Here is a 26,858-nt window from a genome sequence, read left to right on the forward strand (position 1 = left end):
CATTATTTGACGTATTGGCCCTGATTCTTCCATTTAGAAAACTTGACAAAGGACCTAGTCTAGTTTCATCAGTTTCAATGTTAAGTGAACAACCCCTCACTAAAACAGTGATATTCCGATAAATAGTTGAGCATATTTATTTGATCACAATTCACTTTGAGATTAAGATTTTAAAATGTATGATGTAGTCCTTGGCAAAGACTTTTAGTGAAGACTGGACATATGTACTGACACACAGCTAACGTTAGAACTATGCACATAGTACACAGTGCCTTAGATAAATAAGAGATGTCTCTGCTTGTCACTCAGCCCCTCTCCTATTTGATTTAGATCACAGTAAGGAGCCAAACTGTTAACACTGAATAGATTTAATTGCTTATGCCCTGTCTCATTTTTTCCCTACTCTTTTCCGTCCTGATATGTATCTTCTTAAAAGTGCCAATTAACGGTAAGTTTCCCTTCTTACCCTCCGGAGAATCATCTGTGGGGGAGGCTGGTTAACTCTTCAAGCGCTGGAGGAGCCTGCAAAGTAAAACAATGCATGCTTCACCAGCACTCAAAGAGTCAAAGATCATGGGATTCACGCCAGTTTTGACCAACCCTATTGGTTCTGTTTTGTGTTGGCTTGCATGTCAGTTTTGATCCATTTCATACCTTGTGTAACAACCTTGGCATACTGTACAGCTCTTGGTACTGTAGCATGCAAAATAATGGAATTGGACCAGGGGTGGCCAACTCCAGTCCTCAAGGGCCACCGACAGGCCAGGTATTAAGGCTCTCTCAGATTCAGCCCAGGTGGTGCTGTCATAATGATTGAGCCACCTGTGCTGAAGCTGGGATATCCTGAAAACCTGTTGGGGGCCCTTGAGCACTGGAGTTGGCCACCCCTGTGTTAGACAATAGACCATACGTGTACAACCCCTTTACAACACAGTATGTCCAACCATGGTGTGTTTCCCTCTGCAATCATTTTTGTATGAAATGTTTGGTTCACAGATTCTTCAGAATTCACAGTTCGGCGTTAGCTCATTTGTGGTGTAAAACCCATGCCTCGTAATGATAATTAATAACTGTACAGTTTACATTCCGTGTCGGCGATGCCTTGTTATGTACAAATGTGACTTCATGAATAAATAGCTTCTTTTTTTTTTATTCTCCCCCCCCATGTCCATTATCCCTTTCTTTCCTCTTTGTGATATCACTCCCGTCAGAATTCTTATTCCCACTCTTGTATAATAATCCTATTGTTGGTTTTCAGCCACATAACCTACTTTTTCCTTTTGCTTTTCTAGATGAAAACCACACGAATAGTGAAAGCAGCAGCTTAGCCCAGCCTCACACGTACAAGAAGCGGGAGCCGGTCGACGTTCCCTACCAGACAGGCCAGCTTCACCCAGCCATCCGTGTAGCTGACTTGCTGCAACACATCACACAGATGAAATGTGCTGAAGGCTACGGATTCAAAGAGGAATATGAAGTGAGTATGAAATGCGGGACCTGAAACGCGAGCACAGTATGTTGGCAGTAGATAGAAAGAAAGACAGCTGCCACAAAATGGCATAATGCAGTAGAAACTTCAAATGTCTTTTTCATCTTTTGTAATTTCCAAAAAGAACTTTCAATATTTTATTTTGAGCATTCATTATTAATATTTGAGAATCAACTACATAGCTACATAACAGGTTTGAAAACTTGACACCAGTCCCTTTAATCTCGTTTCTTACTGGCAGGATTTGGACTTTGAAGGTGCATAAAATATGATTTCTCATGCGGATAAATGTTTATCCATTGGCCATGCCAATTATGACATACCAGTAACTGGCTTCTAGTTTCTTTGGACACTATCTTTAATATGACATATACCGGTATCTTGTTTTTATTATGTACATTGTGAATTTCCCAATCGATGTTTAGGTACAAAGTGCAGTTTATGTATTTCATTATGATGCTTAGATAGAGGTATCTGTCATCACTCATGGTAATGAAGCTTGTGTGGTTTAGAAAACCAGGGTAGAAAAGACTTGGGCCCATATTTGCTAAGTGGTGCTAATCCATAAGACACCATCCAGTGCTGGAAGACAGCTGACAGCCACAAACTTTTAAAACAGCATTTTCTCTGTTAAGAAGTTACAGGGGGGATTTCAGCTTTGTAATACCATTATTATGCTGCATTGCATATGCATTTTTAGGGCCATGATCATTGAGCAGCACTATGCTTTAATTCACTGGAAGGAACTGTGATGTGTCTTGTTGCATTGTTTCAATTGAGGGTGGGGGGGAGGGAGGGGTTACTCTTAAAGCAGCATTGAATATGGAAATTTAATATCAACACAGTTACTGCACACTGTAGTCATTTCTCTGCTTGTGTTTTTAGAACTTCATTATCTGTTACTATTATTTAGAGGTTAATTATCTGCAAGGTTACGGTACCTATCTCATTGTAACCCTTCTGGTAGCATAGTTCTATGCAAAATACGTATATCTCGATAACAATATTTGTGAGTGGTCTAAAATGTTTGGGGGCTTTTATTTTCTAAGTGGAAGAATCTTTAGATTCTTCCTTCGCATTACTTTACACTGAGTGGATGTTGACAATAGTTGGTCATTTATCCAAGTCCCCCAGCTGCAAAACGAGTGCCAAAACCCTGCAATCAAGAAAATCCTATTGTTTTCAATAGAAATGTTTTTCCTTAATAAATCTGGTGCAATTTATTTGCCCCAGTTGTGCAGACTACTTCATCCTTAACATTACCAAGATACACCCCTTTCTCTGTCATTTTACTGCTTATCCTCTCGTCATGATTCTACCTTTCTACCTTTGCAATGTATCCAGAAAGCTGCAGCTAGAATTATATCACATTCTCCCAGAACTGTCCATGGCCATCTCCCTCTTACATCCCTCTCCTGGCTTCCCATCAAATAAGTTCCAGATCACCTACAAAGTTATCCTTCTTGCCTTCAAGGCTCTACACTCGTCCTCCCCTTCCTACATATCAGCTTTGATATGTCGCTATGCCCCTGCTCATCTTCTGCACTCTGCTCACAATTGTCTCCTATCCACCCCATGTACCTCTACTGCACTCTCTTGCATTAAACCCTTTTCCCTCATCTCCCCCCTCCCTTACCTGTGAAACTTCCTCACACTCTGTATTCGCCAAGCACTGTTTCTCCCCACCTTTAAGTCAAACCTAAAAACACACGTACTCAAGTATTTCAATAGCCTTATCTCATCGCTACCTTACTCACAGATGAACTTACCAACCGTTGTGGTCAAACACTGCCATCTACCACATGTACTCCTTCACTTACAGTACTGTCTCTGTAAATCTCGTAACATACCATTTCAATTTAAGACTTCCAGGCAGAGATTTCCTTTCCTCTTATCTGAGATTATGTTCCCTGCACTTATTATACATACAAATAACCCCCTGTATCACTTGACATACTTGCTAGCTCCATGTTCTTCCCCTTTGTAGAAGAGTTCAGATATCTGAACTTCTGTCCAATTAAAAACAGGTGGTTAGAGCTTAGGGCCCATGTTTACTAAGTGGTGCTTTGGCATACGATCGTATGCCCCAAATACTTAAAGAATGTATCTGTTGGCTGATTGATGTTCATTAAAGTACCATAGACGTTCCAGACTGAACAAAGTTTGCATAGCAACAGTATGTGTCACCTAACCAATAACTATCATCTACAGCCAAGAAATGTGTTGGTGTTCTATGAACAAAGTAATTGTTTTGGAAGCCTCAAACATTCTTTCCACCTTTCCTTTAAATGAAGCACTTCCTTTACAATACTTCTTGTCTAGTATGATGTTGTGTGATGCTTTAATGATGATGTACATTATTAATTTTTATCATTATTTATGGCACGAACATATTACGAAGCACAGAATAATAGCCTGGTGCATCTGTGATAACACGAGCAAACTTGTGTTCGTTTTTAGATGTACGTCTGCCAAATTTCCATCCTCCATTGAAAATATTTGCCTACAATCTCTATTTTGGAAAGTAGATGAATTGGTTCTTTTGCTTTTTTTCAGCTCTAATAATAGTTGGGGTATTTCTTTTGCTTAATAATTAAAGTGTTTATTGCAACAGAGCTTTAAACACCTGTTATTTATGGGAGAAGGGCTGAATCTAAAGAGCTTTTTCTAAGCACTAATGAATTACGCCTTAGGCTTTTACGGTATAAATTATTTACTTTTGCTTTTTGTCTTTTGATCTTGTAAGGACTATTATAGCAGAATAGAGATAAGGTAGGATCAGAGAGGCTGCTGTCAAAAGGAAAACTATATCAGAAATGGAGGAAACATTTTCTCCTAGGTATAAGGTTGTTGTTGCTGATTTTTTGTGTGTGCAGTTAACATTAGAAAAATAGTTTGTTCCAGAGAAATAGCATTTAATGCTATGCACCGTCTAGAGAAGATACAGGCAATTCAAATAATTGTGTACTTTTGTATGATAATGTGTTAACCCTGTCCCCTTTTAAGCACGTGCTAATTCCTCTGAATGGCACCTGCTTTCGTTGACTTGTTATACATGATCGCTGAAAAGTGATTAGTGTTAACTAATTGGATAATGAATAAAAAGTGCACTATAAAATATAAACATACACTATCTCTGCAAGCTCTAACCCCAACACCCAGCATACCATATCATATATACTGCAAAGGGGCCATACCTGGGCGTGAATTCAGGCTTATAACACTTTGTCCAAAGAGTTTAACTAACTGATACTTACTTATCAGAAGACAAACAGTTAAGTATTTACTTTAACTATATAATTTTTTGTTATATTCGATGTAGCATTGGGAATTTTTGTCTTTTGCACTATAAAATGTAAATAAATGTAAAAAAAACAGGTGAAATAAACTCCGTATCACACTAAAAATAAAATGGTATGCACTTAAATTCTGTGAATAAAAATACTAATATAAAGCTATAACTTTTGTTTAACTGAGGAAGAAGTTCATAGGCGGCTTGATAAAATGAAAGTAAATAAGGCATCTGGCCCCGATGGCATACATCCAAGAGTACTCAAAGAGCTAAGCTCAATAATAGCCAAACCATTACAGTTCATATTCAAGGACTCCATTTCCACAGGCCCAGTACCACAAGAGTGAAGAAAATATATGCACTAAACTACATTAATTAATAAATAACACAATCATATTGGATGTGTAATGTGCTGGTGAAATACTCAGTGTAACATAAGTGTGTTATACTTAAGTGATACAGTGAATAATTAATTACAACAGAGCTAGAGTGTGTCACATATTATTGAGTGATAAAACAAATATACTTAAAGCATAACCTCTCCTGTAGAGATCTCACGAATCTGCAGCTGTTTAGTAGAGGTGGCCCAACACCTTAAACACTAAATCAACAAAAGACAAAAAACAGCGCACAACTCGTAGTGTATTAAATGTGATTGTATTAGCTCATTGCAGGTAAGGTACAGTAAGTATCGCACGTACACTTAAATGGAAAATATCAGGCAGTACATGTTAGGGACTTGTTACCACTATGAAGTACATCAGGAGATTGTCCCTGATGAAGTAAGTTTGACACATTCTAAATGCGTAGGATAGCTGCATTTGCTTTAAACGCTCTGAATACACCCTCCAGCTCTTTGCCAGACTACCTAGACCGTGGCATTTGCTGAACACTTAGACGTCCTGACCAATTGGTAGCCGCCTGACGGCGCTCGTTCATGACGTCAGTTTTTGCCACGAGGGTCGAAGTGTAAGTCATTCTAGAGCTATTTGAGTCTGTTAGGGTGTCGGGAGTTCCCCTACAGTTCTATAATGAAGTACCCCCAACCCTTGATCGAGCGGAGGTGTGCGGGATAGAGGTGGAGAAGGACGAGATCAGATGCCTGGTTCGTGGAGAGAAGGAGACTAGAGAATCACGGATCGTTTCAACTGTGTACCGGTGTATGCTGAGATCTTAACATGTACTGCCTGATATTTTCCATTTAAGTGTACGTGCGATACTAACTGTACCTTACCTGCAATGAGCTAATACAATCACATTTAATACACTACGAGTTGTGCGCTGTTTTTTGTCTTTTGTTGATTCAGTACCACAAGATTGGCATAAAGCAGACGTGGTGCCTATATTTAAAAAGGGAGCTAGATCACAATCGGGGAATTGCATACCTGTAAGCCTAATATTAATAGTGGGGATCTACTTGAAGGTTTAGTATGGGATAATATTCAGGAATAACTAATGGGAAACAAAATTATTAGTAATAGTGAGCATGGATTTATGAAGGATAGATCATGCCAGCCTAACCTTATTTGTTTCTTTGCGGCGGTAAGAAGGAATTTAGACCAGGGTAATGCAGTTGAGTTGTTCTACTTAGATTTCGCAAAGGCTTTTGATACGGTTCCACATAAGAGGTTAGTGTAGAAAATAATGCAAATTGGACTCTGTAAACATATTTGCACCTGGATTGAAAACTGGTTGAAGGATAGACAGCAGAGAGTTGTCGTAAATGGAACTTTTTCAGGATAGGTTAAAGTTGTGAGTGGAGTAACTCAGAGATCGGTAAAGGGACCCCTGCTTTTTAACTTTTTTATTAATGACCTTGAGGTTGGCATCGAGAGCAAAGTCTCCATCTTTGCTGATGATACTAAAATGTGTAAGGTAATAGAATCAGAGCAGGGTGTCATTTCTCTCCAGAAGGACTTGGATAGACTGGAAACTTAGGCAGGTAAATGGCAGATGAGGTTTAATACAGATAAATGTAAGGTTATGCATTTGGGAAACAAGAATAAACAGGCAACTTACAAATGAAATAGGGATAAATTAGGAGAATCCTTGATGGAGAAGAATTTAGGAGTGCTTGTAGACAGCAGGCTTAGCAATAGTGCCCAAAGTCATGCAGTAGACGCAAAGGCAAACAAGATCTTAAACATTAAACTGGATGGAAGGGATGTAAACTTAATTATGTCCCTCTGTAAAGCATTAGCAAGATCACATCTTGAATATGGAGTACAGTTTGGGGCACCACTCCATAGAAAATAAATTATGGAACTAGAAAAAGTCTAGAGAAAAGCCACCAAATTAATAAAGGGGATGGATAATCTGATTTATGAGGAGAGGCTAGCTAAATTAGATACGTTTACATTAGAAAAGAAGCGTCTAAGAGAGGATATGATAACTATTTACAAATATATTCAGGGACAATACAAGGAGCTTTGAAAATAACTATTCATCCCAAGGGCAGTACAAACGACACTGGGTCATCCCTTAAGGTTGGAGGAAAGGAGATTTCACCAGCAATAAAGGAAAGGTTTATTTACAGTAAGGACAGTTAAAATATGGAATTCATTACCCATGGAGACTGTTATGGTAGATACAACAGATATCTTCAAACAAAGTTGGACATCTTTTTTACAAAGGACAGGTATTCAGGGATATACCAAATAAGAAAACATGGGAAGGATGTTGAATTCAGGTAGTAATCTGATTGCCAATATTTGAGATTTCATTAAATGATATTTCACTGGGGGGTTTTGTTTGCCTTTCTCTGGATCAATATACTGCAAGTACAGGTGGTCTTTGCTATGTGTCGGTCCGTTATCCGTCGAACGGGTTATCCGATGCCAGATAATCCATTCCGCTGAACGCATTATCCGACGTCGGAAGGGATTATCTCACGCTCACCGCCACGGATTAACAATGTTTCCACAATCTGACAGCCCGCAATCCGACCGTTTCTTGCGGGACGGATTCCGGCGGATAACGGAGGACCACCTGTACAAATATAGGAAAAAGAGTCTGTTGTCTAAATTTAGCAAGGTGGAACTTAATGGACGTATGTCTTTTTTCAACCTCATCTACTATGTAACTTAGAGTCCTACAGTGATAAATGAGGTGAAATCGAACCTCTTAATGAGCAATAAGTCCAAGTGTACACAGTGAAGGAGTCTTTGGGTAGCTTCTTATTGGATATACCAGATCCGGAGATCAAATCTAAAAAACAAAGAACAGAAGCGCACGCTCCATCGGGTAAAAATGTTACACAGCTTTTAATGATAACCAATGGTGGGAGATGCACTCATGAAAATAAAAGTTCTAATAGCTTAGAGAACAGTTCACTGGGGGTTACCGTACGATATATTAGTGAAGAAGAGCCAGTGAAGATCCTGTATGGAGGACGTGTTTCGTCACATGGGTGACCCCTGAAAAGGAGCGGCCCACTGAGTAAAGACCCTGACTCTAGCACCGAGTTTGAAGCAGGGGAACCTGGTTCAATTCCTGGTGTTGGCTCCTTGTGACCTTGGGCAAGTCACTTTATCTCCCTGTGCCTCAGGCACCAAAATCATAGATTGTAAGCTCCACGGGGCAGGGACTGTGTCTGCAAAATGTCTCTGTAAAGCGCTAAGTAAAAACTAGCAGCGCTATACAAGAACAATCAATTATTATATAAAGAAATTCGATAACCATATACAGTATTATACAACCATTAAATGGCTGAGAACATGTTTTGCAATATATGTATCTGCACCTTTAATAGCCAGAATCAAAGGTGTTTAGGATATTTAAGAGTTGCCATCTTAATTAGCACTCATCATGCACCTCTTTAAACATCCGAAAAAAAGGCTGACAGAGATTTTATCTACTCTATTCTTTTACGACAGCCAGAAGATTGTACACATCATGTTTGAAAATTACAGATGAGGTTTGTAGAAAATATGTAATTTTAGTTAAACTTGTTCTCACAAGTAAATCTGTTCTCTTCCACAACAATATACTTTTTGCCTTGCAGTACTACTACAGAAGACGGCTCTGTCAGACAACAATAGCCCATTCACTTGAATGGACCAGAAGGCATCTTAATCTGTGCCTTAGGCTACGAGTATGGCGACGGACGCGCGACCCAGTGACGTCACATGTCACCATCGTTATAGCAATAGTTGCACTTTAGTGCAGGAGGGCGACGGGGGTGTGGCAGAGCCGTGGCCCATGAAGTCACGCGAGCGGCTCGCCATTATTGACTGAACCACTTGACGTGACGCTGACGTAACGCGGCAGCCACACACCAACACAAAATCCACTGACTTCAGCGATTCTGGTCGCCATGTCGCTATGTAGCGCCGTCGCGGTCGCACCCACTATGGGCACCCACGACGGACATCATGCCTTTATATTCGCGCTGCGCGCCGTCATCACTACTATAAGCACGGCCTTAGTCCTTAACGTTGGAAAACTGAAATCATTCATTACATAAAGATGGTGGGGGTTTTTGGGATGCGGGGGTCTTCCTTTTATTTTTGGAACCAGTGGCCTCCAGAGCTGGACTGTACTATTATCAACTTCAGAAAGCCTGAATAATCGCTGTATCTACCGCCGGGGTCATGCAGTAGAAAGCTGCAACATTTTGCCCTGATGTTGCGGCTTCAAATTGGCCTAGAGGAGTGAGGCTGATCCAGTGGTCATTTTTCATTTCAGGAAAGGAACCAAAAAAGTCGATTTCTCTGTAACCAGGGGTCTTTAGCATAGGTTGTAGCAGCACAGTTCAGATCCAGAGACCCCCTGGTTCTCAATATGAATTGAAAAAAAAATCAACTTGATTAAAATAAAAAAGTAGGGGGAACTGCTGCCTTTATATACATAAAGTGACAACATTATTAGCATGTAATTTGCTCTTGATCAGATCTTATTGCTTTAGCAAATCTTAAGACGCATTCGCTTTATTGGGCCTCAGAGTGCTATAATGCTTAGCACTGTATAGTACATCTTGGCCATTTACAATATGACATGCAAACACTGACAATAGAGTTATGCATGTCCGTACAGAGAGAAAGTTCTACAGCTTGAAATCTCAAAAGTATGATAAGGGAGTCCCAGCACTTTTAATGCAAGTGCTGCAGTGAGAAATATTAGGGCTATATATAACTGCAATTACCTCTAGGGGAGTAGTGATAGCAGTAAACCTGTGTAAGCAGTGTGCTTATATCCTATTATATCAGTATTTAATAACTTTGTCACATTTTGCTTTGAATATTGTTATTTTATCTAACTATTTATATATATTCCTCTATTAATCAATATTCTGCTTCGTTATAAAATGAGTTATTATATTAATAAGCACAGGAGGGTGAAATGCATTGCCGTGCTTACCATAGCATCAAGCATCTAGAAAGGCTTCCTCAAGGACGTGGAGGAGGAGAGGAGGTCTGATTAATAAATGTAATTATTACAAAAATGGGTCAGTATCAAAAAGAGTGTGGTAAAGAGAGACATTAAGAAATTAATCAGAAATTAATCAGAGCATACTGACGTACCAAAATGAGAAGTTGAGTTTTTGGTATAGAGTGAGATTATTTTGTAACCCTTGTATAGAATACAGTATGGGTATTGCTTGAATGATAAGGGTCCTGAGTTCAATCCCCCCAGAACAAAACAGAACAACATGAGCATGTACTTACATAGATCACCACTATACATTATAAAACTTCAGCAAGACTTTATACAGTATATATGTTGAACATAGAAATACATATATACCTCAAAATGGGACCTACAGTTAGGACATTTATAACGTTCCTGTATCTCGTGTACTCTGCAAAGCGTTATGCCTCTTGTATATATGAATCTTGGTGATGTCCCACAAACAGTTGTATTATGCTGGCCAGCAATGGTGCGTTTATCCTTGTTGAAGCTCTTGTGCTATAGCAAAAGGATGTTCCAGTCCTGACTTTGCAGAACAGTTCCTCCTAACTACCTTATCTAGCTAAGTAACCCAGGGACAGGTGATATCTCCATTTCTGGTACTCAGCTGATCCGGTCCTCCTCAGGTCCTTGCTCACACAGAACTCTATGCTTTGTGCTCTGGCCCTTCTCAGGTCACTCAGTACAGCACAGCACAGCTCCAGATCTCCAACCTGCCTCATGGAAGACAAAGTCTCTCTCTCCTTGCTTGAGTTGTTCCCCTTTGACACCACTGCAACAGGCCCTCCTATTGGCTGTTAGCATCATACAGTCTCTTGCTCAGAAGCTCTCTTATTGGCTAATTGAGCATCTGTTCAGGATCAGAACACACACTGATAATATATATGTGTGTATATTGTATATGTATTTATAGAGGGTGTTACACTCTCCAGAAAGGGGGTTATTGATCCGCGCTCCTATAGTCTCGGGTGTAAACGAACTCCTTGTTTTTGCTGCTCCTGTGCGTGGAGATATAATAATAATAATAATAGCATGTTCTTGTATAGCGCTGCTAGTTATACGCAGTGCTTTACAGAGACATTTTGCAGGCACAGGTCCCTGCCCCGTGGAGCTTACAATCTATGTTTTTGGTGCCTGAGGCACAGGGAGATAAAGTAACTTGCCTATGGTCAAAATGAGGCAACACTGGGAATTATCAGTGTCAGTGTCTACTCACTGAGCTACTCCTTCTCCCTCCTCCACTGGAGATCCACTGAGGATTACTCTACAGGTAGATTGGACAACAAAAAGCAGAGCGCACCAAGGTTGAAGACTTGTATATTTTAAGTAATACAAATAGCAAGTATCAACTTACATATAGTAAATCTGTTATTCAGTGAGATCTTTAAGTGGTGAAGTCCATGCTACCCCGTCCGTGAGAAGAAGGGAGGCAACGCCAAGCTCAAGACAGTCTATCCCACGCGCTGGTATCTTATGATATCTCTGTTCTGCTCTGCTGCTTCTGCGTATGTTAGCACCATACAGATGACCAAGCCAATATAAATGTAAACCCAATAATAAAGTGGGATGAATGGACATTACCCCCCTATTTTAGAAAGGCGGTAAGTTCTATGTAGTCATTCACCCCTCCTGGAAATTATCTTTGCAGTGTAAAAATCCAGTACTGCTCACTTCTGGCGATATGCAGTCCCCTGCTCTAATGTTATCCTTAATTCTGTGATGCCCATGTAGTTAACCCCTTCTGTACTGCATCCATGGACATCCCTGAAAAGGGTCAATAGATGTGTCAGTGGTTTGGATGCCTCTTCCAATTTATAAATATTTTGAATATTCTGCAGATGTTCCATAATCCGTAATTTAAGATTGCGCTTTGTTCTAAAATAGGGGGCTAATGTCCATTCATCCCTCTTTATTATTGGGTTTACACTTATATTGGCTTGATCATCTGTTTTGAGTGTGGGGGATATGTTTTTTTTACATATGTTTTTGCACTAATTCATCATACTAAAGGAAATGGCACCTATTGGACTATATACGCAGATATCAATACGTGTGTGTGTGTGTGTGTGTCTATATAGAGATATACATACACACACACACACACACACACAGATATATATATATATATATATATATATATATATATATATATATATTTTAACCACTGTTTTAAATTGAGACTATATGTATATTTATTTGTTTGTGTGTGTTCATTCATATATATATATATATATATATATATATATTTATTTGTTTGTGTGTGTGTATATATATATATATATATATGTGTATATTTATTTTTGTGTGTGTTTATATATATATATATATATATATATATTTATTTGTTTGTGTGTTTATATATATAATATATATTTATTTGTTTGTGTGTTTATATATAACAAACAGAAAAGCCTGCAACAGACCTATATGAATAAACTGTGCTAAAATGCTAAAACCAGTTAAATAAGGTGTAAATAATAACACCACTGGCGGTGCTGGGGATGGGAATAATATTATTTATTTATTTATAAAATATTTTACCAGGAAGTAATACATTGAGAGTTACCTCTCGTTTTCAAGGATGCCCTGGGCACAGAGTAAAACAAATAATACATGGTTACAAGTACAGTTACATAAATGAACAGGGTATACATTATATACAAGACATTGCGTGCACAGTTAAAGAAAATATATATTATGGGCGTATGAAACAGGTACAGACCAGGTTAAAATGTGAGACAGCCTTAGATTTGAAAGAACTTAAACTGGTGGTGGATGTGAGAGTCTCTGGTAGGTTGTTCCAGTTTTGGGGTGCACGGTAGGAGAAGGAGGAATGTCCGGATACTTTGTTGAGCCTTGGGACCATGAACAGTCTTTTGGAGTCTGATCTCAGGTGATAGGTGCTGCATGTGGTAGGGGTGAGGAGCTTGTTCAGGTAGCTGGGTAGCTTGCCCATGAAGAATTTAAAGGCAAGACAGAAAAGGTGAACTTTGCGCCTAGACTCTAGTGTTGACCAATCTAGTTCTTTGAGCATTTCGCAGTGATGTGTGTTGTAGTTGCATTGGAGAACAAAACAACAAATTGAATTGTAGAGGGTGTCAAGTTTGCTAAGGTGGGTTTGAGGTGCCGAGCCATATACTATGTCTCCATAGTCAATAATTAGCATTAGCATCTGCTGTGCGATACGCTTTCTGACCAGGAGGATTTGTTCCTGTAAAGTACCCCTAGTTTGGCGTAGGTCTTGGTTGTCAGGGTACTAATGTGCATCCCGAATGTTAAGTGGGAGTCAAACCATAAGCCCAGGTATTTAAAACTAGTGACAGGTGTTAGGGTGGTGTTAGCGTTGGTTCTAATCAGGAGCTCAGTCACTGGAAGCTTTACAAATTTAGTCTTGGTCCCAAATACCATTGTTACAGTCTTGTCAGTGTTTAAAAACAGTTTGTTTTGGGAAATCCAGTTTTCGAGTCTCAAAAAGTTAGACTGAAGTATGTGTTGAAGGTCAGAGAGGCTATGGCTGTGTGCATATAGGATTGTGTCATCTGCATACATGTGTATTGAGGCTTCCTTACAAGCTGTGGGAAGATCATTAATGAACACTGAGAAGAGTAGGGGCCCCAGAACAGAGCCTTGCGGGACACCATAGGTGATATCCAGGGGGTTGGAGTTAGAGCCTGAGATGGACACATGTTTTGATCTTCCTGATAGGTAGGACTGAAACCAGTTTAAAGCATGCTTCCCTATTCCAGAGCTCTGGAGTTTGTTAAGCAGGATAGCATGATCAACTGTGTCAAAAGCCTTTGCAAAATCTAGGAATACTGCACCAGTGAGTTGTCCCCGTTCCATTCCACACTGGATTTCATTGCAAACTTTTAGCAGGGTAGTTATGGTGGAGTGTTTGGGACGAAAGCCAGATTGGAATTGGCTAGGGAAATTTGTTTTGGTATAGAAATCGCTTAGTTGGGAGTGGACACATTTTTCCATGACTTTGGATAGAATTGGGAGAAGTGAGATTGGCCTGTAGTTTGAGACAGTGTTTTTGTCCCCACTTTTGAAGATTGGGACAACTCTGGCAGTTTTCCAGGTCTTAGGGATATGGCCTGCAGACAGGATAGAGTTGACTATGGACGCAATTGGTTTGGCAATGGCTGGGGCACCAAGTCGTAGGAACCTAGATTGCAGTAAGTCGGGTCCACATTGGCTGCTTAGTTTTAGTTTGAGGAGCGCTTGTATAATCTCATCTTCAGATACTGGGCCAAATTGAAAATAGTGGGCAGTGTTGGAAGGGGGTGGGGCTATATGGGTACTCCCAGGATGAGATTCAGGTTTGTGGTTTGGGCTGCGTTTCACTAATAAGTTAGTGGCACACCCCACAAAGTAATCATTGAATGCATTTGCAATGTCAGTGGGGTTTGTCAGAGTAATATCCCCCTTAGTGATATTACTTGGTTGTTGATGGTTAGGAGGCTGGAATATATTGTTGATAACCTTCCAGAAGTTAGCTGGGTTTGATGTATTTTGGTGGAGATTGTCAGAGTAATATTGTGCTTTTGCATGCCTTGTTTGCCTTGTGCACATGTTCCTCATGCATCTGTAGTGATTGAGATCCTTGGTAGTGCCAGTTACTTTGTAGCTTTTCCACAAGGCATCCCTGAACTGGTAGAGTGCTATAAGGTTAGGTGTAACCCATGGAAGGTGGGCCCACATACCCTTATTTTGCGTAGTGGAGCATGGGTATCGCAGAGTTTTAAGAACTCAGATTGGAAATAGTCGAGCGCAGAATCAGGGTCGGGAATTAAATCGATTCTGTGCCATGGGCAGTTGATAAGGTCATCCAAAAACTGTTGTGGGTTAAAGTTTTTAAATGTTCTAGTGAGGAGAACTTTAGGGCTTGAATGGGGCGGTTTAATTTTCCTTACACAGTACACTATTGCATGGTCACTGAAGATATCAGGAAGGATGCCAGAGGATTGGATTCTGCTGGGGTTTGAGGAGAGAATCCAGTCTAGCAAGGAATGGTTATGCGATTTCAGGTTTATCCGTGTGGGTTGGGAAATGAGTTGCGATAGGTTAAGTGACTTGAGTTGTATCTGGATTTTGTGGTTTTTAGGGTCAAGCCAATTGAAGTTGAAATCCCCAAGAACTAGCAGCTCACTCTTCTCCTTCAGAGAGGAAATGGAGCCAAGAAATTGGGTGATATCAGTCAGGGATTGTAGAGGGGCTTGAGGGGGGCGGTAGATGCCAGCAAGCAAGATGGGCTTAGAAAAGGGGAGGCAGATTTTGCCAACTAGAATTTCAAAAGAGGGTGGGCTTGGTGGGCAATTTAACAGTGTAAATTGTAATGTGTCTGCAATATAAAATAACACCCCTCCTCCTCTCTTTGACCTATCTCTCCTAAAAATGGAGTATCCCTGAATGGCGATATTTGCATCAGAGATTTTAGGGGATAGCCATGTTTCTGTAAGAATGATGGCTTTGGGTTTATGCATAAAGCACCATGCCCTTAGTTCGTCCAGTTTGGGCAGCAGGCTCTGGATGTTTATATGGGCGACAGATAGCCCTTTTTGGAATTTAAAGGTGGAATTCTCAGGGGCATGGGACAGAGCTGAAATGGGAGGACCTGGGTTAGGTTCAATATCACCTGCTAAAGAGAGTAATAGTATGAGTAGAAATGTGGGTAGTTGTTTGCAAGTTGTAGATTTGTGATGTTTGCCATTTGAGTGAGAGGTGGTTGGAGTGCTGGTTTTTAGAGTTCTCCACCAACATTCAGTAGATAGTGAAAGGCTTTTGAGTAGTCCATGGTGTATGGTGATGTTGGGTGTGGGCCAGGATGGAGGAGTTTGTAGTGGATAGAGGGAGTAACATCTCCATGAGGCCAGGAGAAAGAAAGAAGTTAAAATACATAGCAGGTTCATGATGCCAGAGGTAGGCAGTGCTGCAAGGAGCTGTTGTTGTGAGCAGAGTGAATGTGAGCAGACTAAACAGCAGGTGTGTGCCTGTTCCTTGTCAAATGTTTAGCTGTATTGAAATGCTAGAGTCATTCAGGGTTTCAGTGTATTGTGCAGTCAGTTTTGGGAGAGACTGCAGTGAAATAAGTTGTAAAGGGGTGTGGGGTTAAAATATGCAGTGTAACAAGCATGGGATCAAAGTGTGGTCATATAAGCGCACCGTTAGTTGCCTTGAGTAAGAGTTTGCAGAAAGGATGCAGTCCCCAGTCACCTCTAGTCAAACTATAGTCTAACTGTATTTATCACTTAAAAGCTCACTTTAAATGCATCACTCTTAAGATGCCAATGCTTCCTTGCCAATGCAAGGGGAATAAGTGTTTTATACATCTAAAGCAGTCACATGACCCTCCCCCCGCCCCAATAAATCAGCTTGTTCCAGTTGGTCAATTAACAGCACACAGTTAAGAGGGGAGGGGGAAAAAAACCACCTTTTGATATTCAAACATACCAAAATTATCACTGCTTAAGGCCACTGAGTAAATATGAAGACCAACACAGAATAAAGAATCCCCCAATAGCACTCTACTGTAGCATACAAAAGAGTATCAAAATTTATTAATCACAAATAGACATACATAAATTAAAAAAGGAACGGTGGTGTCCTACCTGCTGTAAAATGGTGCTTGAACCCCTTAAAGAGAGAAATAACAAGCTGAAATAGGCTGTTACTAAATTTAAATTAATCTAAAAGGAGAGCTTGTGACTGAACTATGATGTGGAAACATATAGTGAAATGCTGGTGCTATATGCTACAGTAAGTGGATGAATAACTGCACCAATAAGTAATAAGAATGTAGAGGCAAACCAATGTTTGCCTCTAAAGACTCAGACCGGCCGGTCAGTAACTGCTGAGATTACACCCCTATTGTGGGTCAGTGTGTGCATAACAGCAATATAATGCAATAGGTGAAACAAGTATGATTTGGCACACACAGAGGTTGACTCATAAACAGATGATATACAACACAGTCAAGTAAGATGCAAAAGGTACTTAGCACAAGTCCAGCAGCAAAATAATAAGCCCACAGCCGAGGAAAATACTCGTGGGTTCAGTGATGATAAGTCACAGCCGCAACCGCCACACTGCGCATGCTCCCTGTGTAGTGGAAGCATAGGGCGGAAACACATGATGCGGCAGGAGGAAGTGATGTCAGCTGGGGGCACCACCGAGTCCTGTAGAGACAAAAAAAGCTTGTTATTTCTCTCTTTAAGGGGTTTAAGCACCATTTTACAGCAGGTAGGACACCACCGTTCCTTTTTTAATTTATGTATGTCTATTTGTGATTAATAAATGTTGATACTCTTTTGTATGCTAGAGTGCTATTGGGGGATTCTTTTTTCTGTGTTGGTCTTTTTATATATATATATATATATATATATATATATATATATATATATATATATATATATATACACACACACACAGTGGTTGACAAATCACCAAACAATCTACTCGCCACACAAAAAAATCTACTCGCCACCTAGTACCAAACGTGTGCTGCTTGGGCCAATATTTACTCGCCCGGGGGTTAAATCCACTCGCCCGGGGCGAGCAAATGTATAGGTTTGTCGAACACTGTATATATATATACATATATATATATACAACTGTATGCTCATCTGCATGTCTTAGGCAGGTCTGCAACCCCACCTTTCCCCATTATCACCCAGCATACAGCACTTCCACTGCAGCAAGGGATTCTGGGAAATGACATGCAAATGAGCACACAGTGTCACTTTTTGCCTCTAAAACCATTTTTAACATGGTTCCCTATAGGCTTAAGCTTGCTGCATGGTCACAGCTTTGAGCACAGCCAGGGTTAAGGTGCATACCCAGAAAACCACCCACAGACAGCTGTTTCGACCTTGATGGGTCTCATCAGTATGGGGTTGATTTTAACTGGGTATGCAAAGAGGCTATGGGATAGGCTATACCATAATACTGAGTTAAGTTATGGTGAGTAAAAAAAGTGACAAAAACCCTCCACAGGAAAGCAAATATGCAAATACAACTGTATGCTCATCTGCATGTCTTAGGCAGGTCTGCAACGCCGCCTTTCCCCATTATCACCCAGCATACAGCACTTCCACTGCAGCAAGGGATTCTGGGAAATGACATGCAAATGAGCACACAGTGTCACTTTTTGTCTCTAAAACCATTTTTAACATGGTTCCCTATAGGCTTAAGCTTGCTGCATGGTTTTATTTGCTTTCCTGTGGAGGGTTTTTGTCACTTTTTTTACTCACCATAACTTAACTCAGTATTATATATATATATATATATATATATATATATATATATATATATATATATATATATATATATATATATATATCACAGAAAAAAACATAGCTAAACACACAAAAAATGAGCACCTACTGAAAAACTATACAGGCATACCCCGCATTAACGTACGCAATGGGACCGGAGCATGTATGTAAAGCGAAAATGTACTTAAAGTGAAGCACTACCTTTTCCCCACTTATTGATGCATGTACTGTACTGTAATCATCATATACGTGCATAACTGATGTAAATAACGCATTTGTAACAGGCTCTATAGTCTCCCCGCTTGCGCACAGCTTCGGTACAGGTAGGGAGCCGGTATTGCTGTTCAGGACGTGCTGACAGGCGCATGCGTGAGCTGCCGTTTGCCTATTGGGCGATATGTACTTACTCGCGAGTGTACTTAAAGTGAGTGTACTTAAAGCGGGGTATGCCTGTACTAAATATAATATAAAATAACGTAAATATGCAGTCCACATATATGATGTGATGTTTATAAAGTCAAACGCAGGTGTGTTGACGGGGGACTGCTGTATCCAGGGAGAATCACTCCCCTGAAAGAACTCTGTATAGAAAAGGAGACAGTGCTCACCCCCGGTGCATTATAATAAACTGTAGGATGTAATTAGTAAAAGATGAGTTGTAGACAATTCCCACTTACAAGATGATTAAAATAAGGATTCACATAAAGGTATCTTTAAACATGTAGCGGTGCAGCTCTAATGACCACCGCCAGCCGAGGGAACGCAATCACTAGACACCACCTGCCTGTACGTGAGCCTCTGCAGGACGCAAGAGTACTCCGACGCCGACACCGACAGCAGCTAAAACTGGTGGGAAACTGCAAGCGCGGTATAGTGATGCAGTTCTGACCCTCCTCTCCAGCTGAAACACAACAAGTAGCAGAGAGAATCCTTCGGTATACACGTCATCACTCAGAGTAGCGTGATGACGTCAGTCCCAACGCGTTTCATCAGCATCAGCTGTCTTCGTCAGGGGTGGCCACATACAGTGGCAGGATATATATGCACAGAATCATTGGAATTTCATTGGTCAGCAGTTAATTACTACAGATAAATCAAAGATGTGACTAATGGATGTAAAAAGGTTAAAATATATAAATAGATAAATGCACTTTGGACAACACTTGCAAATTGGTAAATAATGGACTAAATAATATATACATAAACACACCCATAAAAGTATACATATGTATATATACATGAATATGAATGTGAATGAAGACAGTACATAATGTATATGTAGAACAAAATCGCTACATATTACAAAACAACCACTAAAATATATAAAAAGAGACTGTAAATAGTCATAAAATTACAAGAATAAAATAACAATTGTTAATAAAATGTTAAAATAACAGTATTTAAGATCAACTAGACACTGAGAGACAAGCAGAGTAAACACACAAAATGTATTTAATAAATTGGGAATGGCACTTGGGGGGACAGCTAGCACTTACACTGGCGACACACTTTATTCGAGCTCGGCTAGTCCCACGAATTCGGGTATACCCGGGTGTATTGAGGTTTGTGACTGTTTTCTGCCCGAGTGCATTGAGGTATTTTCCAGGCAGGGATTGAAGCATTTTATTCCCGCTGGCTGCAATACTGCACAGTATATATATATATATATATACTGCATTACAATTCATGAATTTATGCCATCTGGTAGACACGCGAAGCATTGCAGCCTATTAAATCCTAATCATTATCATTTAACAGATCAGCCGCCCGTCAGCCAGGCATGAACCCAGGCTGGGAAGGCAAACGCAACGGGGCTTGTCAGAGGTGAGGAGCGGCGCATTCCAGGTATCTGCCAGGTACATACTGGGTATTTGCTCGAATAAAGTGTGTCGGTGCAGTAATAAGGTGAGATTGGGGATGAATGAAAAAAGGGGGGGGAGAGGAGGGGAAATAGAAAAAGGAAGGAATGGGAAGGGGAGGAGAGAGGGGAAAAGGGGGAAAGAAAAGTGCCAAAAAAAGATGAAAGGGGAAGGAAGGGGGAGGGGGAAAAGAAAAAACAATTAGCAAAAAATAGTGATGGGGAGGGGAAGTGAGTTGGTGTAATAGAGGAATGTAGGAAGGGGAAAGAAACGGGAGAGGAGAAAGGAGAAACTAAAATGAACTGAATTAACTGAAAATTGCAAAAATGAACCTATACTATAGTGCTGACTCATTTTGCAGACAAATGACAGACAGAAAATCTTTCTTATTTTTAACAGATGTATAAAAATACATAAATTCTGAATATAGAAATTGAATTGATGGAATATCCAACTTTCTTTGCATCTTACAATACTAAAAAGAGGCTGTTAAGGGATGGAAGTTCCAAATACAGTATCACAAATATACTGTATACTGTAGTGTATATTCCATGTAACAATGCAATTTGCTTCCTCTAATAAATATCAGCACGCAAGCTTGGCGCTTCAAAATAGACTTTAGTAGTACATAAAATAATAAGCCATATTACCAACGTTTCGATCCTACAATTGGACCTTCATCAGTGCTTAAACATAATAGATCAAGCACTGCACAATTTATACGCTTACTAATTGAGATCAGCAGTACCAGTGTTCCAGAGGGTGTGTGCGAGGTCTTTGCAGCGGGAAAAACAACTCTGCGACACACTGAGGAAGGCCATGCCCCCCAGATAGCGTTGGGCTGTTGCTAAACAACACTAGTTAATGGAAACTACAATCCGCCTCTACAGTGACGAGCAAATGGAGAAAGGAGTGAAAAACATACCAATCACAGTATCTCCATATTAACCTACATGAATTTTGAATACAGAAATGGAATCAATAGAAGTAGTCCAATTTGCTTTGGTTCTTACAATACTAAAAGGCTTTTAACGGGTGGAAGTTCCACATAGATCACAAATATACTCTAGTGAATATTCCACATAACAAAGTAATTTGCTTTCTCTAATTTAATACTACTAGGTGAGCGACTAGTCACTCTGTTTATGTTTCTCTAATTTAAACCAGGTGAAAAAAGAGGGAGTACTGCACAGCCAAAGAACAAGGAGAAGGATCCATATAATGCAAAAAAAAAGTAATTTCTTGGAAGTTCAAAAGCATAGGGTACAAAAACCTACGAAACGCGTAGGAGGTTTTTGTACCCTATGCTTTTGAACTACCAATAAAGTACTCTTTTTTTCACTACTCCCTCTTTTTTCCTCTGGATTTCAATTGTGGCAGCTGCACGCCTTCTCCAGTCCAAGAAGTGGGTGATTGTGAGTGCTTCATTTCAATTGAATTTGTCATTCCCAATGAAATAGATGGCGTGTGATTTCTTTCCATATCGCCTGTTTTCAGGGATTATCTGTCAGTGAAGCAATTCATAGATATACTCATGTTAATATATGTTTATGGATTCACCCTTTCTTCTATAAAACTGGACTTTATCATTATACTTGCCCTGTGCTAGAGCACTCTTACTACGTACTACATCTAATTTAGACCATCTGTTTTTTTCTATTTCCTCCAGGTCTATGACTGAAGGAAACGGTTTAGCCATCATAGTGTTGGCAGATGGTCAGATTTGCCATCAAACGTGGCCCACACACAAAGATTTCTATTTAGAACGGGTGGGTTTGGGTTTATCAGAACCAAACTTTAGACCAGTAGCTGCAGTTTAGCAAAGGTAGAGTACGCTTTTAGAATGTTAGGAGTTTTGTGTTGTTTTACATTATCCATATCAGGAATGTCTGCACTATCTGTTAGATATGTACCCTGTATGCCATAAGAATACCATGTGGAGTTGGGAACATCCAAGTGACATTATTGAATTTGTATAAGAGCATCCTTTTCCTTGCTCATTGTGTGCAGCTGTTGACAGGACACAGTAAGCACTGCTGTTCGACAAGGATTCTACGGGTTAGCTTGCCCTTCATCCCTCAAGCAGTGCTTTCAAGTGTTTGCTTCTTCTACATTATAATTCTATATTTTGCAGCACCAGCTGAGTCAATTAATCTGTACAATCCGGGATAGATGTTTGACAAAATCCATTTACAGCTTTGTACTTGTTGACTAGGGTCACTTGTTAAATAAAAGAAAACATGAGGGAAAAAAACTTCTTGTCTATTCCACAGGCCAGGAAATAAACAGGATATCAATTACAAATGGGTTTGAAACAGATTTAGGGCCATATTTACTAAGCGGCCTTCTGCCGTTGGAATATTTTAGTGCTGAAAGACACCCGACAGCCCATTAAAGTCAATAAGAAGTACAGTGTCTTCCAGCTCCGGAACATGTCTCATGGCAGAAGATCGCTTACTAAATATGGACCTTCATCCCTTTAGTGCTGAAAAAAATGCAATTGAATAAGAATATAAAAACATCATAGGTACTATATATGATAAAGTCTCCAGAGGGTAGCCAAACCGTTAGGCCAATAAAATACATTTTTGGTGTGCCGATCCTTTTGTTATTTTTGTACAGCACGTTATACTGTAGGTACTCTGACAGCACCACCCTCTCCAGTAGCCTGGTCTATACTATTTAAGTGTGTGCCCCAATCCCTTCACATTGTTGTATATGTATATATATATATATATATATATATATATATAGTCCAAACAAGGTCAGTCAGCACACTGAAATGAGGCAAAAGGCAGATGCTAGTCCCATAGAGCTGCACACAACATGAGAACCAATCCAAAGACCAGTAAAGAGACAGCAAACTGCACGGGGTTAATCCAAAAAGTTGTATTAATGGCCCTGAGGAAGGTCTCCATGTGGGACCGAAACGTCGGCTTACGTGTATCTATGTTTTGAATACAACTTTTTGGATTAACCCCGTGCAGTTTGCTGTCTCTTTACTGGTCTTTGGATTGGTTCTCATGTTATATATATATATATATATATATATATCACATTTTAAGTTATGGTGGGTGAAAAAGGCAACAAAAAACCTCCACCGTTGGCATATAGCCAATAAAGAATATCACTTGTGAGCACATTCACATGTCTTAGACATGTCTACAACCCTGCATTTCAACCATTATCACCTACCATACAGTGCTCCCACTGCAGCAAGGGATTCTGGGAAATTACATGCAAATGAGCACACGTGTCACCTTTTGCCTGGAATATCCATTCACATGGAGCCCATTTAAGCTGATGCATCGCCTTTCACACAGCTTTTAAGCATAGCATGGGACTAGCACAGCAAGTTTAAACCACTCACAGACATGTTTCAACCTTGATGGGTATCAACCAACCTCACACTGATGATACCCATCAAGGTTGAAACTTGTCTGTGAGTGGTTTGTACTTGCTTTGCTAGTCCCAAACTGTGCTTAAAAGCTGTGTGAACGGCGATGCATCAGCTTAAATGGACTCCATGTGAATTGTGTGATTTCCCAGAATCCCTTGCTGCAGTGGGAGGCAAGAGGGTAAAGCGTAATTGCAAAGACCAACAGGAGCTGCAAAAGGTAGAACTTTGCTCGGTGACTCCCTATAGTAACTGCAGCCTTATAAAGCAGGCTGCCAGTACCCAACATGGCCACAGTGAGCAGAAAGGACAGGAGAGACAGAAAACCTGGACCGTACTGAAAACCCGGCACGGATCGAGCAGAATCCTTACATCAGGTCACTTCCTTTAATGCCTTATTGGCTTCATAGCCATTTGAGACTTCAGTAAAACGTAACTTTGCTCTGCTCATCTTGTGCATGTTAATTTTCTTTTTTTCGAATATTCTCTCTTCACCTTGTGTTGGACTTTTTCCATTAGCCGTTTCATTTGACTAATATCTTCATCAGTAAATCGACACAGTAATTATTGTTTTGACTACAGTACAGTATGCCAAGACCCCCCCTTTTTTTTTTTATAGCTGTAGGTTAAAGTCACAAAATGTCATGTTTAACTCTGGATTTTACTCCTGCTTTTATACATCTCTTTTAGGGATAATTGATTACAGCTTTGATTCACCAAACCAATAAATACTGAAGCATTCCCACTGCCTTATGTTGGCCTTAGAGAGATTCCATCATCTACCTCTCCTCCTTTGGCATTTTTCTCAAGTTAGCTGGGCCTTTACATAGACTGTCCTGTATTTACTATGGTGGGGGGCAGATGGAGCCGGACAAAATAGAGTCAGGACCTGGCACACAAAAAAATAAAAATAACAGCAAAAGCAGGCAAAATAGAACAAAAGAACAAAGCAAACTGTGCCTCCAGCTAGCTTGTCAAAAGTCCCTCACCATTCAACGAAAATAATCCTATAAATATCAGCAGACAAGCAGAGCACTTAAAAATAAACTTTAATAAATACAATAATAACAAGGCATGTTACCGGGAAGGAGATTGAGATAAAACCAAATCTGACTTGGCTGTCTGTCATACAGTACACACACGACACATTGGTTTGTAGATATATATTTTTTTTCTGCAACTGTAGCATTCAAAGAACATAAAAGGTAGATACAGAACTAGAACCATTTTTTTCAAGCTCGGGGTAAATAATTGATTGTCTTTCTTTAAAAAAATAAAATAAAAAAAATCCCTCTACATTTGTCAAAAACGTCGTTTCAGTGCATCAAGTGTCTCTGCTCTGATCTTGTCCCATTAGTTTTAGAGCGTGATTGGAGAAGTGGCTTCATGTCACAAGTGGAGGATTTATGGAGGAATGACTTTGCTGAGATAATTAAAACATTAAGGTTGCAGCTGATGTAGTGAGGGGTATTCATTTGTTTCCATCCCGCCGCAGAACTACAATCTTATTGGTTTAACATGAATATGTTCCTTAATAAATCCAATTCCTTTTTTGTGCCAGTTTTGCAGCCAAAAGACTGATGTCTAAGAAACGTGTGTAATACATATATGTGTGGTACAGTATGCCACCATCTTTTAACATATATATAGCCTACAGTGGTAATTATACAACGTTTGCATTGATATGGTGGTCTCCCTCATTAATACAAAAGAATACAGCGTAACTATGTTCCTCTCTACTCTGCTGCTCTTATTTATTTATTATTAAACTGATGGCTTTTCATTTCAACATTGCAATGAGCAGTGAACCAGCGCCTGGAACAATTATTCATCGCGTTAGACTAAATAACCTCTTGAATCCTTTTATATTTTATTATTTCCCATTAAATGGACATGAAAAACCTTTCTTCGATGTGTAGCAGCTTAAATTATGCAAATGATTTTGAATGTAATTATAATGCACCCGTTGTTAATTATAAATGCAGCCTTTATTTTCATATAGATAGTATTTATGTGGTTTGAATAATTAAGTATTCACGTTTGTTGCCAATTCCATGGCCAAACTATAATTCTTGTCTGTTTACTCGGAAATAAGATAGAGCTTCTAGTTCATTGCGCTCTCCCATAGCTAGCACTGATATTATATTCTCACAGTGTGAAAGGATGAAATGTAGCTTACAGTTGTTCCAGGTTTGAAATGTTATTGATGCACTTTTTATATATCACATATTTTTTTGTTTACCATGATAAGCTAAGGATAAAGGATTCAACTGTCCACTTACAGGCAGAGTGCTCCGTTAATAAAATTAACCTGCGCTTGTGCTTTGTCGCTCCTTCTGTCTCTCTATTCAAATGATCCCCACAAGACTTCATCGAGACTCTGGTTAACCCCTTGAACTGTTATTTTTGATGGGGTTGCTTGAATAGCTGTAACGTGAGCGTGTCTTTGATTATACTGACTGCACAATGCAGCATTATACTGCTGAACAGATGCAGTCCCGCTAACTTTTAGTAATTAGATTTTTTGGGGAAACTGACTCTTCTACTTTGAACTCATTAGGTAACATAGTAATGTTTGTTTAATGCTATACTGGGTGTGATATGTACATTTGTATTGATAAAAGGGCAAAATGTCAATAATGTCTTGGGTTGCCTTATATAGATAGTAGTGCAGGTATGTGTAAGTGTAACAACAGTTATGTCCTGTAGCTTACCCCAGTTACAGGAAGAATACTTTATAACAGGGGTGCGCAAACTTTTCTGTTCACGCCTCCCTGTCTGCTCTCCCCCCCCCCTACTCGTGCCTCCACCCCCCTTACCAGCTCTATGGCTTTGGCGGCATCATATGACATCAGAAAGTCATTTGGCGTCGCGTTGCCATGGCAACACGTTGCTATTTGACCCTGCTGCGTCAGTTGATGCCGCATTGTCAGGGGGACGTGTCGCCTGAGAACCGGTAAGAGAAGTTACAGACGCCTCACGCCTCCCCCGGTATTTTATTTAAATTCCCTGGGGAAGAGCGTGGGGCCTCTGTAACTGTCGCGCCCCCACCCCCCCCACCTAGAAAATCCTGTTCCCCAAGGCTTGTGCACCCCAAGTTCCTCACATTTGATGACCTGTTACAAAAAGGTGAAAT

General features: G+C 39.9%; 1 protein-coding gene across 14 annotated transcripts in view; it reads left to right on the forward strand.

Annotated features, from left to right (window-relative positions):
- PTPRM (protein tyrosine phosphatase receptor type M) overlaps nt 1–26,858 on the forward strand; it is a 791,475-nt gene that overhangs the window by 641,293 nt on the left and 123,324 nt on the right. For 13 of the 14 annotated variants that reach the window (XM_075585335.1, XM_075585339.1, XM_075585337.1 and 10 more), the window contains one exon: nt 1,293–1,477. In XM_075585335.1, the coding sequence (XP_075441450.1) occupies nt 1,293–1,477 (185 nt within the window). Of the gene's footprint in view, nt 1–436; nt 449–1,292; nt 1,478–26,858 lie in introns of all 14 variants that reach the window. The other variant, XM_075585347.1, reaches the window with a different exon arrangement.

The sequence above is a fragment of the Ascaphus truei genome, chromosome 2 (assembly GCF_040206685.1).
Source record: "Ascaphus truei isolate aAscTru1 chromosome 2, aAscTru1.hap1, whole genome shotgun sequence".
Classification (NCBI taxonomy): Eukaryota; Metazoa; Chordata; class Amphibia; order Anura; family Ascaphidae; genus Ascaphus; species Ascaphus truei.